Here is a 20703-nt window from a genome sequence, read left to right as displayed (position 1 = left end):
TGGGGAGATTCCATGAAAGACAAAATTGACCCACAAGAAGGAATTTAGGTGAACAACCTACACGTGAGGATTGGTATGAAAGGTCATATTAAATGCATGTCTTAGTCAGAAGGCAGGATTGGGAATTACAGTCAAATCAAACGTCAACTGGCCCTGCTCCCAGAATCTCTCTCTTTGTTGATGCATAGGGTTGGTTTAACTAAGCTTGATTGTAATTTTGTGAAAAGCCTTCCAGTCCCCTTAATCATGAGCAACAAATGCTGCTGCCAATTAGGTGGAGCTACCCGGGGTGTTTGCACAGTTCGTTTCAAACTAAGAATCAGTGTTTCAATAAATTGAAATGACACTGTTTAATGAATTTTCCTTCTAAGAAAAAAAAAAGCAAATTGAGAAAATAACGTGTAACCCTTTTCTTAACACAAAGGCAAAAGCAGAAAGTTCCAACAATGGCATCATAACTCACCAACAGGTAAGCCGGTGTAAATGTCAATGACGAAGCCTGGCCTTTGACTTCCACAGAGTGTAGCAAATTCGTCTGCAGTGATTAGACAAAGGTGGGGTGAGGGGCATAGGAACAGGGGTCAGTAAAGAGCAATGATTGGGCTGAAAGAATTTACTTTGTAAACATTCTGGAAAGATATTTATCTATATTTTGAAGTATTTAAAATAAAAAATAAACTTGAAATTCCTACAGATATTATAATCTTGCCCTTAAGATGAATGTTGCAGGAAGTGACCTCATGTTGACATCATGAGGGACAAGCAGCGGTCTTCCCACCATCTGACACTCATTTGTATAAACTTGCCTGTAGGAATTTGGGCTTTTATAAGGGTATTGTTCACCTCTGAACCCAAGGACTGGCAGGAGTGTCTCTTTCCACTCTGCATTAAGGGGAATGCCTACAAAAGCCATTTCCTCAGTAGGTTGGGGAAGACCATAGTAAGTCTAGCCAAGTTCTTAACATCAGGTCTATTAATCACTAATTCATGCCAAACCACCAACTTATACCATTACTTCAATTTTTGGAGCTGGATTTCTTTTGGTGCTGCACTCTTGCTTTTTCTCTCTCTCCTGACCCTCTATCTTTCTCTCATGCCTGAATTCAGCAAAGTTGATAATAAAGAATGAACTAAATGTCATCTGCTGTCCCTTCTAACTCTGAGATTTTGTCATTCCAGATCATGACTGTAACTATTACGGCATGATATAAATTTAAGTTCAAGATGGCCATTGCCTTATTGGTCAAACCCATTGAAAATTAGTCATCGGTTTCTAGAAGTAAATGTAGCATGTTCTTCTCCTAGTGATTTATGTCTTACTCTATGAGTGTCCACTTCCAATAAGTGTCGTGCCAACAGACACTGGTCATCCAGGTAAATTTCAGGGACTCCTCAAATGTGTGCTGATTGTATAGGTAATGAAAAGCCATGATTGGATTTGGTCAATATTCAATATGAAGAAGACATCTTACATTTTAGTAAGAGTATGCAGATGCCTAAACCTCAGACAGACAGTTCTGAAAGTAAATGATAATCTTTATCAGGGGTCTACAATGTGGTCTCCAAGGGAATATACAAATATCCATTAAGATAAAAAAAATACTAGAACTTCTATCTAGCTTTGCAAAATCTAATTTAAAAAGATTTTTGTGTAAATTTTATAATAGAACATTTTATAAAAATAAATTTATTTTCCAAAATAATTAAAAACAAATATATAGAGACATATACACATATACTTTTATATGTGAATACACACACCAAGTGAGTGTAACCCACAGGTATTTTTTTCAAAGGTATGTATCATCAAAGACAATCAGACAAAGGGTCAGCAATTTTTTTTTCTTAAAGGGTTAAAGAGTAAATATTTTAGGTTTTTCAGGCTGTGCAGTCTCAACCATCTCATTAAAGCAGCCATAGACAATGTAAAGAAATTAGTGTGGCTGTGCTCTAACAAAATTTTATTTATAGACACCAAAATTTGAAGTTCATATCATTTTCAGGTCATGAAATATTATTTTTAAAGGTCTGTTCTTCCCTGGCAGGGTGGCTCGGTTAGTTAGAGCATCATCCATGCTTCAGAAGGTTGCAGGTTCAATTCCCTGTCAGGGCACATACCTAGGTTGTGGGTTCAATCCCCCGTTGGAACATTTATAGGAGGTAAATCGATGTTTCCTTTTTCTTCCCCTTCTCCTTCTTCCCCTCCTCCTCTTCTTCCTCCTCCTCCTTCTCCTCCTCCTCCTCCTCCTTCCCCTCCTCCTTCTCTTCCTCCTTCTTCTTCTCTCTCAAATTGATAATAATAAAAAACACACCCACATCCTTGGGCGAGGATTAAAAAAATTATTTTTGGTGATTTAAAAAATTAACAATTTTTTTCAGCCATTTAAAAATGTAAAATTCATTCTTAGCTTGTGGTCCATACACAGATAGGTGGTGGGTTAGGTTTTGCCCAGGGGCTATATGTAGTTTATCAAATCTGGTTTAGCGTTATCTTGCTGAGTAAGGTAATTTACAATTCTAAGTGATAGATACTACATTATTTCTGCAGTAAACAATGGATGCAATGGTATATTTTATTCAAATAAAATGTTTCATGTGTTGTCAGGTAGCACTAGACATAGATTTGCTGTATTACGGATCTCTGGAGAATGGAGTAGGTTCTATAGGATACACAATAGTTCACTCAATCTAAATAATCACATTAGTAAGTGATGTCATCATTGCATACATGAAATATATCATCTAGCATATGCTATAATAACAGTGCACCAAAGTTCTCAGCACATTTGCTCCAAGGATATAAATTATCTTTTTTAAAAAACAAGTAACATTATATAGATCTTTCTCTATGAGGATAGAAAAAGAAATTTCTCTCAGGTCTCAATATCAAAAAGAGTTGCGCTTCCCTTTAGTGCTGAGTTTGCTCCATGGTCATTGAGATTCTTAGACTTGCTCATGTCTCCCTTTTTCATGTGAGCTGCTGGGAAGTTTGGAGCCAAAGTTACTGCTCATCTCTGGCGAGTGTTTGGAAATTCCTGGCTGGAATTCTGTGGATTAGCCTCGCTAACTTGCTCCAAGTTTCTTGCCCTTGTTTGCCATTTGCCTTAGGCCATCTTGTTTTACATTTGATTCTTTGTGGGCTGCCTTAAATTCTATTTTGGAACAAGACTAGTTATAAATAAGTTAAAATAATGGGAATATGGTTTGCTTATTTGTCATATTGCTTTGCATGATGTTTCCAGTCCCTTAGTTAGACTGGTAACAGTATGTATATCTTTGTGATCTGCCGAGTCTGTAAGTCTGGTAAATGAACTAACATAAAAATTAGAAAGCATATTCTGTAACTTAAATTTTCAGCTGTAAGGACCAGGATCAACTGCAAATTTAAGTATTTGCCTTTGTGAGCTCATTTTGTTCTAATGAAGATTAACGATGCACCCATCCCTTCCCTGGCTGAGACTCATTTCCCCAACAATCTATGAGGAATTGATTTACCTGTAGTTTTGGTGATGGTGAAGCTAAAACTCACCTGTGCTGGGGATGGGACACTGTTCACAGGGCTTATTCCAGGCTCGGCCAATATTGTAGGAACAGCAGCACATCTTCTTGGTCATATTGAACAACAGTTCTCCGTCACAGGTCTGGTTGTCAGCATAATAGTTTCTGTAGCACAAACTTCTTCTCATATCTAGAAGAAAGGAAGAAGGAAGGGATTGGTGATGCCATGGGGATTTCTAAGGGGATATTCAAGCAGTGAGCTTCTTTTGAACGGACTTTGATAAGGGCAAAGCCTATTCGTACACAACTTTCCATCTACCTATAGTGCCATAAGAAAAACAACAACTGAGAAATATAGTCCCTGATACTTGGTGCCACAAAACTAGGTCATTATGTAGCTGTAGCATTAATAAACTTTACATGACTCTCCACCCCGTCTCCTAGTAACAATTCTCCACTGCTATTTGGCAGTAATTTTCTCATTTCCGACTCATGATGTTTTAATACTGCCGGTCAGTGCTGTAAATATAATTGTATAAAGATACACCCAAAGTCAAACAAAAGAAGTACTATTAAACCATTGTTTGGGATTTTCCAACATTACAGTTTAAAGAAAACTCCCAACCACCCACACGAGGTGGTGGTGAGAAAAGGCCAAGCTCATGGTTTAAAGGGGAGGTGGTTCTCACAAAGACAGTGAAAGGAGCAAATAACATAAGGACTAATTGCTGGACCTGTAAGCTCTTTTTCTCTTTGCAGATGAGGACCAACCATGCATTATTAACAAAAGCTTGGACTTACCCATGCAATTATTGCCCCCATTCACTTGCATGTAGTCTGGAGGGCAAATGCAGGTGTAGTTGCCAACGGTGTTGTAACATGTCCCTGGACCACAGATTCCTGGAGTTTCACATTCATTCACATCTGTAATCCAAAGAGAAAGTGGTATGGGAAGGTGGACACTTCACTCTTGGGAATAGCCTGGTACTCAGAATCACTATAAATGTTGACAAGGAAGGAGAAAGACCACAGAGCACTTTAAGATCCAGACAAGAGAAACAGACGTTTAGTTCATCAGTGTCCTTTATCTGTGCTAATGTGGGTGTGCATTTTCAGAAAAGGAGGTTTTAGCAAGGGAAGTTTTGCTTTCTGGTATGAGTTCCTAATAACTGAGTCCATAACATCCTCGAAGGCACGCAGAGATGGAAATGTGGAGAAAATATAATTCTCAAGCATCCTTCAGAAAGACAACTGTGTATAGTACTTCGTATGTTCACAAAATCCATGGAACGATATGATGTATCCTGAAGCTATCGACAGCTGGATTCATGAATCCGCGTTGGTAAGGGAGCATGGAAACAGGTATTTCACACCTCCTTCCCTATTTTCAAACACAGGAGTGGATTCCAACTTTTGTTAACTCCATGGATCTTAGAGCTATGCTGTACACACTGGATGCTCAACTAACACTCAACAAGGTTGTCACTGAGTCACCCAATAAGCCTTTCGGAGGACCAGAGGGCTACTTTTCCTCCAGGAGGCAAGGAAGTCTCTTCTCTAACTAGTCCTGTGACTCCTGCATGTAAATGAAATCCATCTCTCTCAGCCTGGTCTGTAGCCCAAGTCCTACAGCTAAAAGTGGTCAATATTCTCCATCTTTCCAGGATGAACAGGGGTCATCACATCATGAAACCAAAGGGGCCACCTTTAAGAGAAGCTAATTTAAATGCATTGGTACCCATGCTAAGTGGTGAAGGGCAGGAAGAAGAGCCCAGAACTGCCCAGCATATAGAAGTCACTGAAATGGGAGCTGTGCTGCTCTAATAAAAAATGGCTTTTCTGAAAAGCATGGAAAACTTTTGTACACATAAGTGTAAGATAATAAAACTATACTTCCCACAGGAAAAGAGGGAGTTTTGTGGCAATTTGGCATTATGACAATGACATTATATCAGTCATGTTAGTGCACACTGCCACCTGTCATATTTACCTATGTTCCTATTTAGACCATTGTGTTATTTTGCTAAATTTCAGCTTTCCTGGCTTTTGAGGTCAGTTCTCAATATTGGAAAGAACTTATCATCCTGTCGGGGCCATTTACCATCACACACTCGGGTATCTTCATTCAGGAAGTAGCCCGTGGGACAGCGGCACTGGAAACTACCGAAGGTGTTGATGCATTTGCCGCCTTGGCACAGCCCTGGAAGCTCCTGGCACTCGTCAATGTCTGTCAAAATGAAGACAGCAGTGTTTCTTCAGCATTGTCAGTAAACCCAAGGAAGTTCAAAATGTATGCTCTTTCTGAGAAAGGAAACAGAATTACCTTCCAGTATAACAGTGATGGGGTTGGGTCGAAAACCTTCTCCACCAGGACAAAGAATTTTGTACTCAGCTATGGAAACAAAAAATTCAAGTTGAGTTCTTTTGAGGATAAAATTTCTAGCAATGGTATCCTCGAGAGAAATACCGACATATCCAACTGCACATATTCCTTTGCAGGAATCTCTAACAGTGACCCCCACCCATCTGAAGCAAGTTAATATCTCTATCTATGCTCATCATTTTCAAAAGGCTTTTACTATGGCCACTGTCCTCAGTCTCTGAACCCTATACACACTCCCCTGGCCTTATGTTCTTGTGAACTATTTTATTGCCTCATCTCCATCCTTCTTTCTTTTTAAAGATTTTCTTTTCCTTTTTATTTTCTCACAGACTCCTCCATTATTATGTTTGGTTCAGACTTACTTCCTGGAAATCACAGCTTCCATAATAATAATGTTAATCAGCCTGTTTCCAAAACCCTTTCCAGACAGAGCCCTAGGAAGAGCTGCTCTTTCTTGGTTCCCACCCCACTTCTCTCCATAATGACGAGAGATCTTTCTTGCCCTCTGTTTAACTGACAGTAATACTGATGCCTCTGACCAAGTTCTTACAGTGTCCTTTGATTCCCCCCATTAATTCTCTGATCCAACTGCTTCATTCAAAAGCATTTATTTCAGTGCCATGCACCAGCAGTGTGATACATACAGGAACACATGAATAAGAATGACCCTAACCTGCTGGAAAGCCCTGGTGAGTATCTATATGAAGCAATTCTTTCATGGTCCTCATGTTCTTCCCTAATTTGATAATCCCTCTCTTGGATTTCTGAAATGTTATGTATATATACATAGCTTTAAATATGTATATATTCCAGTTTTAGCTCCAATCTAGTTTGGTGTAAGGTGGACTTTTATTTGCTAATCATTATTAATCAACAGAGCTGACTCCCCCACTTAAACATCTTGGTTTGATTCTTTCAATATCAATGAAATCAACTACCCTCCTCTTCCTCTTTTACTTTTTTCTCTCCTCCTATTTCTGCTGTCCACTACTCCTTTTAAGTCTTTACTTTCACATCACACCCTTCCTTCAAGGCCCAGTTAAAACAATGCACAGTCATGCTCTGGCCAGTGTGGCTCAGATGGTTGGGCATCATCCCATGCACTAAAAGACTGCTGGTTTCATTCCTGGTCAGGACATATGCCTGGGTTGCAGCATGCAGGAGGCAGTTGATAGATGTCTGGCTCTCACATCAGTGTTTCTCTCTCTCTCTTTCTCTCTCCCCCTATCTCTATCTCTATCTCTATCTCTATCTCTATCTCTATCTCCCTCCCTCTCCCTCTAAAAAAATAAATCTTTTTTTTAAAAAAAGCAGTCATCACCACCGTATGCCAGACTGACTTCCCTTTCTGAAGAGAAGGGAGAAGGAGATGCCTGCTGAACATTCATCCCTGTGCTGAGTGCTTTACTCAAGTCATTTCATTTAATCCTATGAGGCATTTTATGAATGAGGAAACTCAGGCTTGCTAAGCAACTTGCCCAAAGTTACATGAGTGGCATGAGATGGAGTCCTAATTAGAACCAGGTGGGCTGTTCCTCTCACTCATGTCACAGTCTGCCCTTTTTTCTCCCTTATTGAGGCCTACATTGAATTATTGCTTATATGCTTGGGCCTTATTTTATTAGACAGTATACTCTTGGAGGGCAGGATCTAGTGAAATTCATCTTTGCACACTCAAGGTACATACTTTAGGTGCTCTAAGTACTTTTAGAAAAACTGAATAAATGGCCTTTTATCAAGGAAAGAATCAATGCCTGTCCCAATATACCGCATAAGTAGCAACCATTGATCTTTGCCAAAGAAACTACATCTGACTCTGAATCATACTGGGGGACACACTTAGAAAAATGGGAAGACTTTTATTCTTTTTAGGATATATTATTTATGGCCTTAAAATCATCCTAGAACTTTCTTTAAAGTCATACCATAAGAATGGAATAATCTACCAATAGACACAGACAACGGGGGGGTGAGGGCATGAGTGGGGGTGGGGGATGCGAAGGTAATGTGGGGATAAGGACACATATGTAATAACTTAATCAATAAAGAAATTTTAAAAAAGAATGGGATAATTTTTCATTTCACGTTTGCTTAACTAATTGCTTCTTTTTCGAAAACTCAGGGACACTCAAATCTGTCCTAGAGCTTCTGAAACAAGTCAATAAATGCCAAAGGAGAGACCAATCAATGTGTCCCTGGAAAGGAAGCACTATAAGTGACTTAGCCTGGAAGGTGTTCTTTAACATAATGGGATCTGCTTATCACGCAGGTAGAAGGGAACTGTAACCTGCTCCACCTGACCTCTTAGTGCAAGCCAACTGGTGACACATCCTGACCACCAAATTGGGAGCAGGGTGCCCTCAACAAAGCAGAGAGAATTGATCTCCTTTCCTGATGGAAGAGTAGATCTGCTTATCACGCAGGTAGAAGGGAACTGTAACCTGGATCCAGGCATTCATTAACATCTAAAATCAAACAGCACCTGACCTCTTGGTGCAAGCCAACTGGTGACACATCCTGACCACCAAACTGGGAGCAGGGTCCCCTCAACAAAGCAGAGAAGATTGATATCCTTTCCTGATGGAAGAGTACAGACTAGTGGCAGCTCCCTCCCACTGGGGCTTCTATTCTGTGTATCTAGCAAGGAGAATTGGCCTAAGCTAGAATAATGATAATAAATAAGAGGATGTCCGCTTACAGGTGTTCACAGCAGGGCACAGCTCACAAGGAGTACCCCAGGCTTTCCCCAGAGAACAGCAGCAGGAAGCTTTGGAAACACCAACTCCAATTTCATTGCTACAGGCAGTATCTCCATTGTCTCCTCGAGGTCGAACATCCAAATAGCAATTTCCAGAGCGGGTATCTATTTACCATACACAAACAAAAAAGTGTCAGGCAGATTCTTTCTATGTGGAGGCTGAAAATTTAAATCCATTTCAGAAACTGTTTCAGAAACTATTTAAAAACACAAAATTTATTTTTACGGAGAAACTAAATTGGGAATTTATCTACAGAAAAAAAATCCGAAAGTATTTCACAAATTTAGGATATGTTTACATTTTCATATTATTTTTTTTTTAAATTGAGAATGTAATGTTCAATGCAGCTTTAAAAATAACAAACAGTATGCTTCTCTGAAAAGTTTTAAGATCTTACCGACACAGCCAACTCGAGTCGGATTCAGCTCAAAATCAGGTGGACAATCACAGGTATAGCTGCCTGGAGTGTTGATACAGTTCCCACTGATACACGTGGTTGGATCCAGACATTCATTAACATCTAAAATCAAACAGCAAGGGGCAGAGTTGTCACAAGAGCCAATGTGGGGAAGACATTACCATGAAATAGTAGCACCCAAATCTAGGTCTCCCAGTGAGAATTTTCTAAGAATTACTCATTATAATTACACCTAGAAATACAGTCTTCTACTTGTGAAATACAACCCCTCAGGAAGGAAATCTGTCATAGTCTTTGGTCTTTTTTCCTCTGGAACACATTTAGCATTCAAATTTGTCATCAGGAGAAAATATGACTTTGGAACTCGGAAAAATATTCCAGTCAAGGTAACTGAAAGCAAAACACGACTGTGACCTCGGTCAACCAGAAATTCAGACTCAGGTTTTAAGAAAATGTATGTAATATGTGTGACTTGTTATTTCATCAAATTAGAGTAAGATGTCCCAGGGAACCCTCAGGAGCAGGCACTTCTGCTGCTTCCTCCATTGGCTGTGCTTGCCTCGATGCAGCCCAGAGTGAGCACACACATGCACGAGGCTCAGCGTTTCCACAAGGCCGCTAAGAGTCTCTCTCCTGTCACTGATGCTGGTTTGAGGATTTCCCTTTCAGTTTCTAGCCTAAAAATATGTACAAAATTCCAGATACTTAGGACATGGGTTTTGGCAAATTCCAACTCTGTATAATTCTTTAGTTTGTGTTGAACACTCACAAAATACTCAAGATCAGATAAACAGGGATTCAGAGAGGAGAGGTTGAAGAATGAGGATGGTCCCTTCTCCTTGGGACATCCCCCTTGGACCGGGAACCTGTAGCAGAAAATGATTTTGCTCAAATTTCATGGGAACTTGGAGGGACAGGGCAGACTAACAGAAATGAGGTTGGACAGAATGATGCTGATGGCAATTTGGGGCACTGAGGAGAGGCTATGGTATGTGGAGAGGCAACTTCCTGTGTTATGCTAGAAGCCCAGCTCGGTGTCCTAACTGTCTTTAGGAAAACCAAGAGAAGAATGTGCCTAGTGCAGAGCAATCTGGGGACGAGCCAAGGGTGGATATGCAGTTTATGGTCATAATCTGGAGAGCCACTGAGTCATGACTTGTGAAAGTTGCTGGGAATATCTCTTTCTTCCTGACATCCTGAGCCCATACAGAAGGGGACTGTTTCCTCAATATCCTTGAACAAAGGGTAGACTAGGATGGAGAAGAGCAAATGGCTTTCAAAGTCTTAACTCAGTGCCAAAGCGAACAGAGTAACAATCTACGGGCATGCTCATAGCTTTTCTCATGTATTTCATGTGTTCCCAGAGAGTCCTTTGCTTTACATGAAGAGGATCGACACACTACAAATGGGTGGCTGAGTACCACATTCTCTGGTGACCACTGGCAGGCCAGGGCTGAGAAGGAGTGAGTAGGGCTTTGGAGAAGACAAGGAGAAAACCCATGATCCCATGGCCTTCAGAAGGAAACTCTGAAACTGCACCCAAGGAGAAAAGGAATGGCTGGGAAGCCTTACAGCTGGAGCACCCCTGGCACATTCTCTGTATCACAGCTTGATTCTGAGGTTATAAACTCTGCTCCTTCAGCTGCCTTCAACTCTCTCCTCTGGATCCTCATGTCCAATCAGTTCCAAGTCTCAGAAAAGGTATTCTGTGATCCCTAATGTTTCATCCCAGCTTTTTGTTTGTGACTCTGAATATCCTTGTGGAATCCCAGCAGGGCCCCAACAGCCAAGTCCCCTGGCACCCCTGGAAGCAAATTTTGCTGCCAATGGACACCTTACCTGTGCAGTTCCCACCACTTCTGTCCAGTTCATAGCCAATCTCACACTCACAACGGAACAGGCCAGGAAGATTGTGACAAGTTCCAAAAACACAGATGTTTGGAAGGGAGCACTCATCAATATCTTGGAAAAAGGTAAAAAAAAAATTAATTAAATTAATTTTTTACTAAAGAAACTGCCTAATATAATTCATCAGCTAATGTTCTTAGGAAAATCAGGACTATCAGACATAAATGTAGGCACTTCTATTGACTTTTAGATGACTTGCTATGAGTAGGGATGTCTTTTAGGTGAGAACTTACTTTTTCTCAGCCTCTATTACATGCCAAGTAGTGCGCTAAGCATTTTACATATATTATCTCATTTAAGGTGTTTCACACAGGTCCATTTAACTTTTGAAAAGAGCCAAAAAGACCACATTAGCCTAAATTATTATTATTTTTAATCTATTCATTTACAGTTTTCATTGTAGGTTAAAATTTTGAGAATCACAAAGGCTTTGTGGTAACTTTGATAATCAGTTTTCTAACCCTCTGTATCCCCATGTCGTGTGTTTGCTATTGTTGATGGAGATCTAAAAACTGCAGACGCTTCTTCTAGGCCTCTGCCCCGGCCTCAGATTAACATTCTGCTGGTGTAATTGACACACGGGCACATTTTCAGCCTTGAGACTGGTTTTAAATAGCCATGACCACTCTGCTAGGGATGATTTATATTAAGAACAAACAAACAAACAAAACCTTCCCTTGTAGCATTAAGAGAAGCAAAGCTTTGAATGCAACTATTTATGTTACCAGAGGTGGCACAGTACCTGTTTTCCTTGGATGTTTGGAATAACAAAACTAAACAAGGCATTAGGCACATAACCAAGAGCATAATCTAGTTTCTTGACTCAGAGGAATTTTATATCAAACTTTGCATATTAATATAAACTGTATAAAGAACACCCAATGATTCCATAACAAAGTATTTATAGAACTATATGAGGGAATTAGTATACATGTCATAGCTCAAGATTGATTTTGAGTTAATGTCCTATTAACAAGCAACAACTATTAGTTAAGAACATTAGTCAGGGTCTTGTTTAAATTTCTATTGTCAATTGTTATCATTTGTTTATTTCTCTTGAAATCTTTTTAGTTCACTGTAGCGACTAATTCTTCTCAATAAGGGACAATGCGCTTAAATTTCACATGTGTAGGCAAAGAGAAGAATCCCGTGTCTCCTAGTGGGATCCATCCTTAGCCAACAGGCTCCCAGGGCTCTTCCTGTCTGACCAACACTTATCAGAAAGACAGAGCCTTGTGCTGAGACATATCATGACCTATGGCATTATCCCAAAGGGTCTCCTACTGGACAGATTTGCAAAAGACATTTAGAGACCATGTGAGACATATGTACCCAAGACATTATTCTATGTGGAAAAGACTATCTGCTCGCTGTTATTTTAAAGTTTCTATTTCCAGAAGCCAAACCATAGCAGAGACTCAAAACTGTGTTTCTATATCTAAAGAGAATCCTTCAATAGGCTATTCCCAGGGACCAGCACTTTGAGTTCTTTCCCCCAGCAATGGGGACAAATAGATTGCACTGAGTTAAACACACGTGGTGATCTCTTCTCACCTATGACCAACAAGTGTACTGTTGCAGACTATCTGGCCAAGGTTTTGGATATGAAGCATATGGCCAGAGAAGATTTTCTCTGCATAAAGAAAAATGATCTGGCTGGAGACCTAATCCCTCCACAAACTGAGTTGATGAGGTTGAAGCCGAAACACATTTCAGCTAAAAAATAAAATCAGGAATGTGTAAATAACCTAATCTCATCAGGCCTGCAAGGCCCCCAGCAGCCTCCCCAGCAGTTACCTTCGCAGGCTTTCCCGTCAGCACTGGGCACAAAGCCCATGTCGCATTCACAGCGGTATCCTCCCGGGGCGTTCAGGCACTGGCCATTGCCGCACAAGTTCAGATTCTCAGAGCACTCATCCAGATCTGCAGCCAGAAAGAAACACAAGTTACTCTTTCTCCATTAGTTTTCCCACTCCTCAGGTTCGACAATTTTTATAATTGTCAGCTTCCTGAGTGTGGTGGTGTTTGGTCACACTTTGTCCTTGACACATTTAAACTCACTTTTGAATGCTGATATTGAATATTCTGTGAACCTGGTGTTCAGATGCTAAATCATCACTAATGACGTAAAATGGATAAGTTAAACAAATCATTCCAACCAAGGCTTTTTCCAGCAGAATCATCCACATGAAGACACATCCATGGCAAAAAATAACATAGCATGGTTTGTGCCTATTTTTCAAATTTCAGGTTCAGCTCAGAGGGGAAGCAAACGAGCTAGAACAACAACGATAGAGGACACCAAAAATTCCCATCTGCTTAATGTTACTGAGTGTTGTTAATAATCATGGGCATTAAATATCAAACACAAGAATCATACGTGCCTAATACATGAAGCACTCAATATTTTCTAAAAAGTAATGAGAGGTTTATGCTGACAAAACTTCACCGGGTTAGGCAAAAACAATTTCAAGTATGATACAACTTGCAGAGAGTTACAAAGAGCTCAGGTAGATCACTTACTGGGCCCTTGCCTCTTTTTTGTTTGAATGACTTCTTCTGAGCAAAGTGCTCAGGATAAATGAACACTTCAAGTCATGTGAGCAGCTATGCTACATAGTGGCCAATGAGAAATGGATCTCGGTATCCTATTTAATACCAAAGCCCTGACATAAAAAGTGTTATCTGTTTTTACATGTTCATGGAAGTACATGTATCATACAGGGTGAGCCAATATAGGTTTACTATTGGAGTACTCGAAACAGTTTACTCTTGTACTATTATTTATTTATTAATTCTTACTTTTGCCCACCACTATATTTACACAATCACATTTCTAATCATCTATATTGAAAAAATGTAGCAATTCATGTTAATTCCATGACTATTAATTATAACTGAAGAAAAATGTCATTGATATATTATAAAACTGGAAGTGAGTGAATTCCTTACAAAGCAATTGGGAAATTCTTGCTTATACCAATGTGGGGTGATAATGATGACAGCCTGTGGGAGAAAAACATATACTGCCAACATGATATAGCTTTCTACAGCAAGCTCACTCTCAAGTATGGCATGAAAAACAAGTCAACAGTGAGAAATGGGCACAAGATTCCATGACTATTAATTATAACTGAAGAAAAATGTCACTGATATATTGTAAAACTGGAAGTGAGTGAATTCCTTACAAAGTAGTTGGGAAATTCTTGCTTATACCAATGTGGGTAATAATGATGACAGCCTGTGGGAGAAAAACACATACTGCCAACATTATCCAGAACATAGCTTCCTACAGCAAGCTCACTCTCAAGTACGGCATGAAAAACAAGTCAACAGCAAGAAATGGGCACAAAAATATAAAAACTAAGGTTTATAAAAGGAAGTGTGACTTGTTTTAAATTAATGACATCATTAGATACAATGAGATATATAGAGCACTAATAACTATATACATATATAATGAGCTTCTGAGGTTTTCCTAACTGACCTAGCTCCAAATTTCCATCCCACAAGGATCTAGTTTCAAAGAACTAATCTTTTATGTTGAAGACATCCATAACCGACACAGCCTTCAGAAAAGAATTGGTCTGAAAGACCTTGCTTCTCTGACTGCTATTTATACAGTTGTTTCCATCACAAACCTACCCGTGCAAGTGAAGCCATCGCCTGTGTACCCTTCCTTACAGAGGCAGCGGTAGGAGCCCATGGTATTCTTGCAGTCTGCATGCTGGCTGCACATGTGGGTTCCATTGGAGCATTCATCCAGATCTGAAGGAAACAGAACATTTCATTATGAACATAACATTGGAGCATTCATCCAGATCTGAAGGAAACAGAACATGAACATAATGTGTGTCATTGAACATCAATAATGCACACATTAGATTTTTCTTTACAGAATTCATATAATCTCTGCAGTTCATGGGAAAATGTCTGTTATTTTCCAACGCACCAGTGCACTTAATGCCATCTCCGATCCATCCGGGGCTGCAGCTGCATTTGAAGCTTCCTGCTGTATTGGTACATACGGCGTGTCTGTCGCAATTATGTGCTCCGATTTCACATTCATTGATGTCTGAAAAAAGAAGCAGCAGTTTAAAAAAAGGTTTATAGCACAGATACCTTTTTGGCCTTCTAAGTTGTAACGGTAGGAACTTAGTAACATCAAAAGTGGACTTACTTTCACACTTCCCACAGTAAAATATATATTGGTTTAACATCCACCTAAATACTCTACAAAGATTGAACAGCTTTAAATTTCAATTTATAAAAAAACAACATGATACTACTTGCTATTATTGACTCTAATTATTTTCCATTATACTGTGTAAGTGTCTAGTCACTGCAAAACAAAAGGAAACATTTCCCAGTTGACCTTAAAAAGTGAGTTGCCTTATGTTCTGTAATATTAACACTTATGGTCAGGCGTTTCTATATCCAATATTTTTATTAAGTCAATCATACAGACAAAGGAATGCAATGTGCTGGCATATTGGAAATATTCTATATATTGAATATATTTTCTATATTCATATTCTATGTTTTCTATATTCATATTCTATATATTGAATATATTTTATTCTTAAATGTAAAACACTATTATTTAATTATGCTTTATTTTTATAACAGTTTTACTTGAGGTATTGCTAATTTAAGCATTTGCAGAGAATTTTCCTTAAGGCTGTGTGTGAACCTTCTTTTCTCTAGCTTCTCAGAGTCCTAGCACGTTGGAGACCCAAGTCTTCTTGCATGGTTCATGTAAAACTCAAATCAATCCAATGGAGATGTCTCTGAAAAAGGAGTACCAGATTAGGGTCACTTTACTAAGACTCCCAATTCTTGAAAGTTCTCCATTCTCCAAATTTTCCTTTCCAAATTTAGCCAAGATAGATTCTCTAATATAAAAATGTTACAATAAAGAATATAAATGGGTTTTTTCCTGTGAAATTTTAAGTTATTGTAAGATTTATACATTTGGTCTTTGTCTCCATTTCTGCCACAGAGCTCCTAAAACCTTGGAATTTCCTAAGTGATGAGAGTGAGGAAGGTGTCTTTTATTATGGATAATGAGGTGACTGTAGGCAGGAAGGCTGGTTGGAAGGAGAACCATCCCTCTGATTAGAGGCTTAGAACTTTCAGTCCCACTCCCCTGACTTTAGGACAAGGTATGGGGAGAGGGGTTGGAGGGTGAATCAATCCAAGGCCACTCATGCCTATGTAAAGAAGCCTCCATAAAATTCCAAAAGAACAGGATTCGAAGAACTTCCCGGTTCGTGACCACATGGAGATTCAGCAAGAGCGTGCCCTCTGGGACAGAGTTCCACATCCCTTCCCCATGTCTTGCCCTATGCACCTCTTCCGTCTGGCTGTTCCCGCGTTACATCCTCGTATAACAAATTGGTAATCTAGAGAATAAACTGGTTTCCTGAGTTCTGTGAGCTTCTCTGGAAAACTAATCAAACCCAAGGAAGAGGTGTAGGAACCTCTGATTTACAGGATTTGTAGCCCATCTGCCAGAAGCACAGGTAACAAACCTAGACTTGTGATTGGCACTTGAATTGGGACAGTCGTGTGGTACTGAGCCCTTAACTTGTGGACTCTGACACTATCTACCTGAAGCCAGTGTCCGAATTTCATTGAATTATAGGACACCTTGTTAATGACCAGAGTTGGAATTGGTACCATAATCTTATTTCCTAAAATTAATCCATTAGATAAGGAAAGCCACGCATCTAACCTCATAATCAACTTTTTTATTAACTAAGAACAAGAGCTCATAGGTATGGATGACTCTATAGAGAAACCAGTGCCTAACACAAAATTTGGGTCAAGGAGGATAATTTTGGCCTACAAAATGTTGCAAGAATTTTCAGTGCTCACTTGAATAGTGGCATGAATAGGAAACTGGGCAAGCAACTTATGTGTACCCTTTTGTTTACTTAAGAAGCCCAATTAAATTATTTGAAAGTGTTTGCAAACCCGCTGTTTGCCAAATATTTCATCTGAAACTCTGACATGGCCCTAGGCTCTTTGGCTTCTTCAGAACTTCTAGAAGAAACACAAAATAAAATAATAAAATTTCCCTACCAAGTTATTTTGCAGTGTCACTAGTCATCATAAGGTGAAAACACACCTGAAAGTTCTTACAATTACAACGTATTCCATAGGTGACTTTAATGTAACCTTGGCAACCACATGAACCTATTGAGTTATTAACAGGTCAAGGGAGGCACATACCAGGCAGCTTTAGACATGTGATTGGGAGCTTTAACCAACTGGATAAGTGAGCCGGCACATTCCAAGGCCTGCCCAGGTATAATAGTGCTAAGTAGGCACAGGAATTCAAGAAAGTAAGCGTGACCTAAAGGGCCCCCAACCAGAGCCATGGACATGTCTCTCTTCCTCAGATAATCACGCCCCTCAGAGGAGTTAATGATGCAAACCAGCGCTTCTTGCAGAGTCCTCATAATTTCCCTCCTTTATTTGTCATGATCTCTGAATTAGGTAGAAACAATGAGCTTCAATTGCCTAAGTATTGAAGCCTCCAAATGTTACAAAATCAAGAGAAGTGGAAAGAATTTAGAATTCTACTTTCCTTATCCTCAGTTTCCAAGAGGAAGAGACAGAGGTCCCCAAAGGCATGGGGGCTTTTGAGGGCCTCACAGCCAGTGAGGGGCGGAGCCAGGACCACCAGGAACTCACTTTCCCCGTCCACTGCTTAGTGCTCTTCCCCTTAGGCCCCGGCTGCCTAATTGGGCTGATTTCTTTAGGTACACCCGGACTTTATTCTAAGTCCTGCTTTATGGAGTTTTCAAAATCTTGGTGAGTTTAACAGGCTCATAGAAGTCTTCACTAATCTTTTCTACTAAGTGTAATTTTCAGAGATTATCATAGCCTGTCAATCTAGTCATTCTGTAATCCTTTTCTTTCCAGTTTTCCAATGACCAAAGTTACCTTTATTATCATATGGATTATTTTTAACTTTCCATATTTAGTGTTGCACTAAAAAAAACGACAATTTCTTTTAAAATGAGAGGCATCCTGGCTGGTGGGCTCAGTGGTTAGAGTGTCAGCCCACACATCAAAAGTTCTCGGGTTCAATTCCCAGTCAAAGGAGCATACCTGGGTTGCAGGTTAGATCCCTGGCCTAGTGGGGGCGTGTGCAGGAGGCAGCAAATCAATGTGTGTCTCTCTCTTTCCCTCCCACTTCTTCTCTCCCTTCCACTCTCTCTAGGAAGCAATGGAAAGAATACCCATGCATGAAGATTAACAACAACAAAATTAAAAATAAAAGGAGATTCTCCCTCCTTTTTAAATTATTAATAATATGCTAATATAAATTTCTAATTCAAGAAAAGATGTGCAATTTCACCACACATTTTCAAGGTGAAAAGAAATTATATTTGCAAGAAGCCATGTATCATGGGCTTTAGGATATGAGAAAAGAGTAACTCAGGAGCCAATATTCAATTCCCCATTTTGTGAATATCTGTATATCATCATTTCAATGTCTTACACTCTCAGTATGTGACACGTGAATTAGAAAGACTTGGCCATAATATAAAGGCATCTCTGAATAAAAAGTTACTGCATGTATGTATGTGCACACATGTGCCAACTATTATTCCTTAATCGGTTTTGTGGCAGACTTGGGCCTAAGACTGCACCTCATTATAAAAACAAACAGAAGGGGAAACTGAGCCCTAAGAAAAACAAGCAAACAAAAATGCTGCATTCTAATTACAACACTCTAGTCTTCAGTAATCTGAAGGAAACATAGCACTCGTTTGCCAAGAACATCTCTTTCTGTACAAATGTTCTCTTTCCCCCACAAGTTTGCTCCAGACAGAAAATTCCTTTTTAAGATTAAGAATAAAGCATAAGCCAAGGAAAGCAAGGGAATTCAAACTTAGGGCTGACACTGCAGCCTCCGTAACCCCAGAGCTGCCTCACAGACTCAAAGGTCCTATTTGCAGGGCTCCCTGGAAGGGCAAGGGTGTGGCCTGAGCAGACCCCAGGCGCAGGCTTGGGTGTGTTCCACTGCCATTTGAACAAGGGCTGTGCTCTGAGCTGCTTGGCCGCCTCTGGCCCTCAGACAGGGAGAGGCTGTATCGCCCACACAAACACCTGCATTCCCACCATCTGGGCATCAGTCACGTGGTGGACCCTAATCAACACCTGCATTCCCACCATCTGGGCATCAGTCACGTGGAGCCTAATCCAGCAGAGCTGACACACTGTGGCATCTCCTTGATTAGGCATTGGGGAAGAGGACGTTTGAGTGAATGGAGAGGCCAAACGTGAAGGCTACTTGGATTTCTTCATTTGAATCCAAATTTGGAGCCAAGATAATTTAAGTGAACACCCACCGAGTTTCCACAGGCTGACAGCCAGTGGAGAACAATTAGCGGCGATAAGAAGCTGGAAGAAAGTGGGTGCACAACTGTCACTGAGTGCTGGTGGTTTTGAAGTATATGATTCTCTCTCATGGACCCACTAGCAACATTTCTCAGGTAAAAAGAAGCACACAGTTTGAGAAATGGCATTACCAAGAAATCCCGCTATTTTAACTCAAAACAACTGATGTTAATGGTATACCTTGCTAACTGATTGAGTGAGCACATGAGGGTGGAAGGTTCTTGCAAATTAGCTTGTGAAAGCCAGGACCCACCAAGGGTGGCACCTAGCAGCAACCTAGTTCCTCTCTTTCTGATTGGTTGTCTAATGACAATTAGGCAAAATGAGCAGCAGAAGCCTTGCATGGGGCCACAGAAACACTAACCCAGCAAGCTCCCTCAAGCCAGGGACAGAGAGCTGTGTTCTAGATTCAAACAAATGTACTTTCTTCCTCCATTAAATCAAACATTCTCCTCAAACCAGGATTTGGACAACGCTTACGGACAAAAAAGAAACCCTAACATCTGTGTAGGCTGGGAATGTAAGTCAGTGGGTGGATTCTGAACACTGCTGAAGTGATGGGGGGCGGGGGGGGGGAACATGTTTATTTGTTAAAATGGAAACAATCAGTAATGACAAGGGAGCTGAAATATTTAGACAAAGCTGTAATGGAACCCAGAGGACATTTTTCTCGTTCTCGTGAAACAAAGTTCCTCCCTATGAAATAGTACACATACTTTTATAATTCCTTTACAGGCTTTTATTTTAAAAATATATATTATGTATATTATACATATTATGCTTGTATAGAAATATATATAAGATATTCATCAAAAACATAGTTCCAGGTCTGCTCTTCATTGTTATTTGTTGTGTGGCTTGCTTATCCCATTAGGCGAGAACATATCTGTATTTATATTAGTTGCCTGGGACATTATAAACACTTGTGTTTAACATGGCTATCACCAAGGTAACCTGCTAGTATTCTAAGTCGGGAGTGACACTAATTTTAAACTAAAAGCAGGCTAAAAGAGCCCTAGTTACATGGGATTAAAAACTATTTTGGCTCAGATTTTTTAAAACTTGTTTTTAAGTATACCAGACGTGCTGCCAATTCCTGTTTGTGTAAGTCATTTTCAATCAGATGTGATACCCTTGGTTGTTAATAACAGTACTTACAGAGGCCCTCTTTTTCTTTCCCCCTGAATGCACCCCCTCCTTCCCTACTTCACTGCAGGGTGTTCACCCAAGGGGAATGCTTATCTGATTTCTTCAAGCTCATGAACCAGTGGAAGAACTAGGAATAAAATCCGGAGTTCTTCTGCCTCACAGGAGAAGAG

General features: G+C 39.9%; 1 protein-coding gene across 1 annotated transcript in view; it reads right to left on the bottom strand.

Moving 5' to 3' along the window:
• Positions 1–20703, bottom strand: part of FBN1 (fibrillin 1) — a 243974-nt gene that overhangs the window by 48529 nt on the left and 174742 nt on the right. Inside the window, exons 31-41 of the mRNA XM_005863975.2 lie at positions 14919–15041; positions 14612–14734; positions 12764–12889; positions 10898–11020; positions 9038–9160; positions 8580–8744; positions 5822–5890; positions 5600–5725; positions 4300–4422; positions 3530–3688; positions 464–535 (exon numbers count right to left, since the gene is read on the bottom strand). Of these exons, the coding sequence (XP_005864037.1) occupies positions 464–535; positions 3530–3688; positions 4300–4422; positions 5600–5725; positions 5822–5890; positions 8580–8744; positions 9038–9160; positions 10898–11020; positions 12764–12889; positions 14612–14734; positions 14919–15041 (1332 nt within the window). The remainder of the gene's footprint in view (positions 1–463; positions 536–3529; positions 3689–4299; positions 4423–5599; positions 5726–5821; positions 5891–8579; positions 8745–9037; positions 9161–10897; positions 11021–12763; positions 12890–14611; positions 14735–14918; positions 15042–20703) is intronic.

The sequence above is a fragment of the Myotis brandtii genome, unplaced genomic scaffold (genome assembly GCF_000412655.1).
Source record: "Myotis brandtii unplaced genomic scaffold, ASM41265v1 scaffold182, whole genome shotgun sequence".
NCBI classification, from domain to species: domain Eukaryota; kingdom Metazoa; phylum Chordata; class Mammalia; order Chiroptera; family Vespertilionidae; genus Myotis; species Myotis brandtii.
This window is presented reverse-complemented; position numbering and strand designations above follow the sequence as displayed.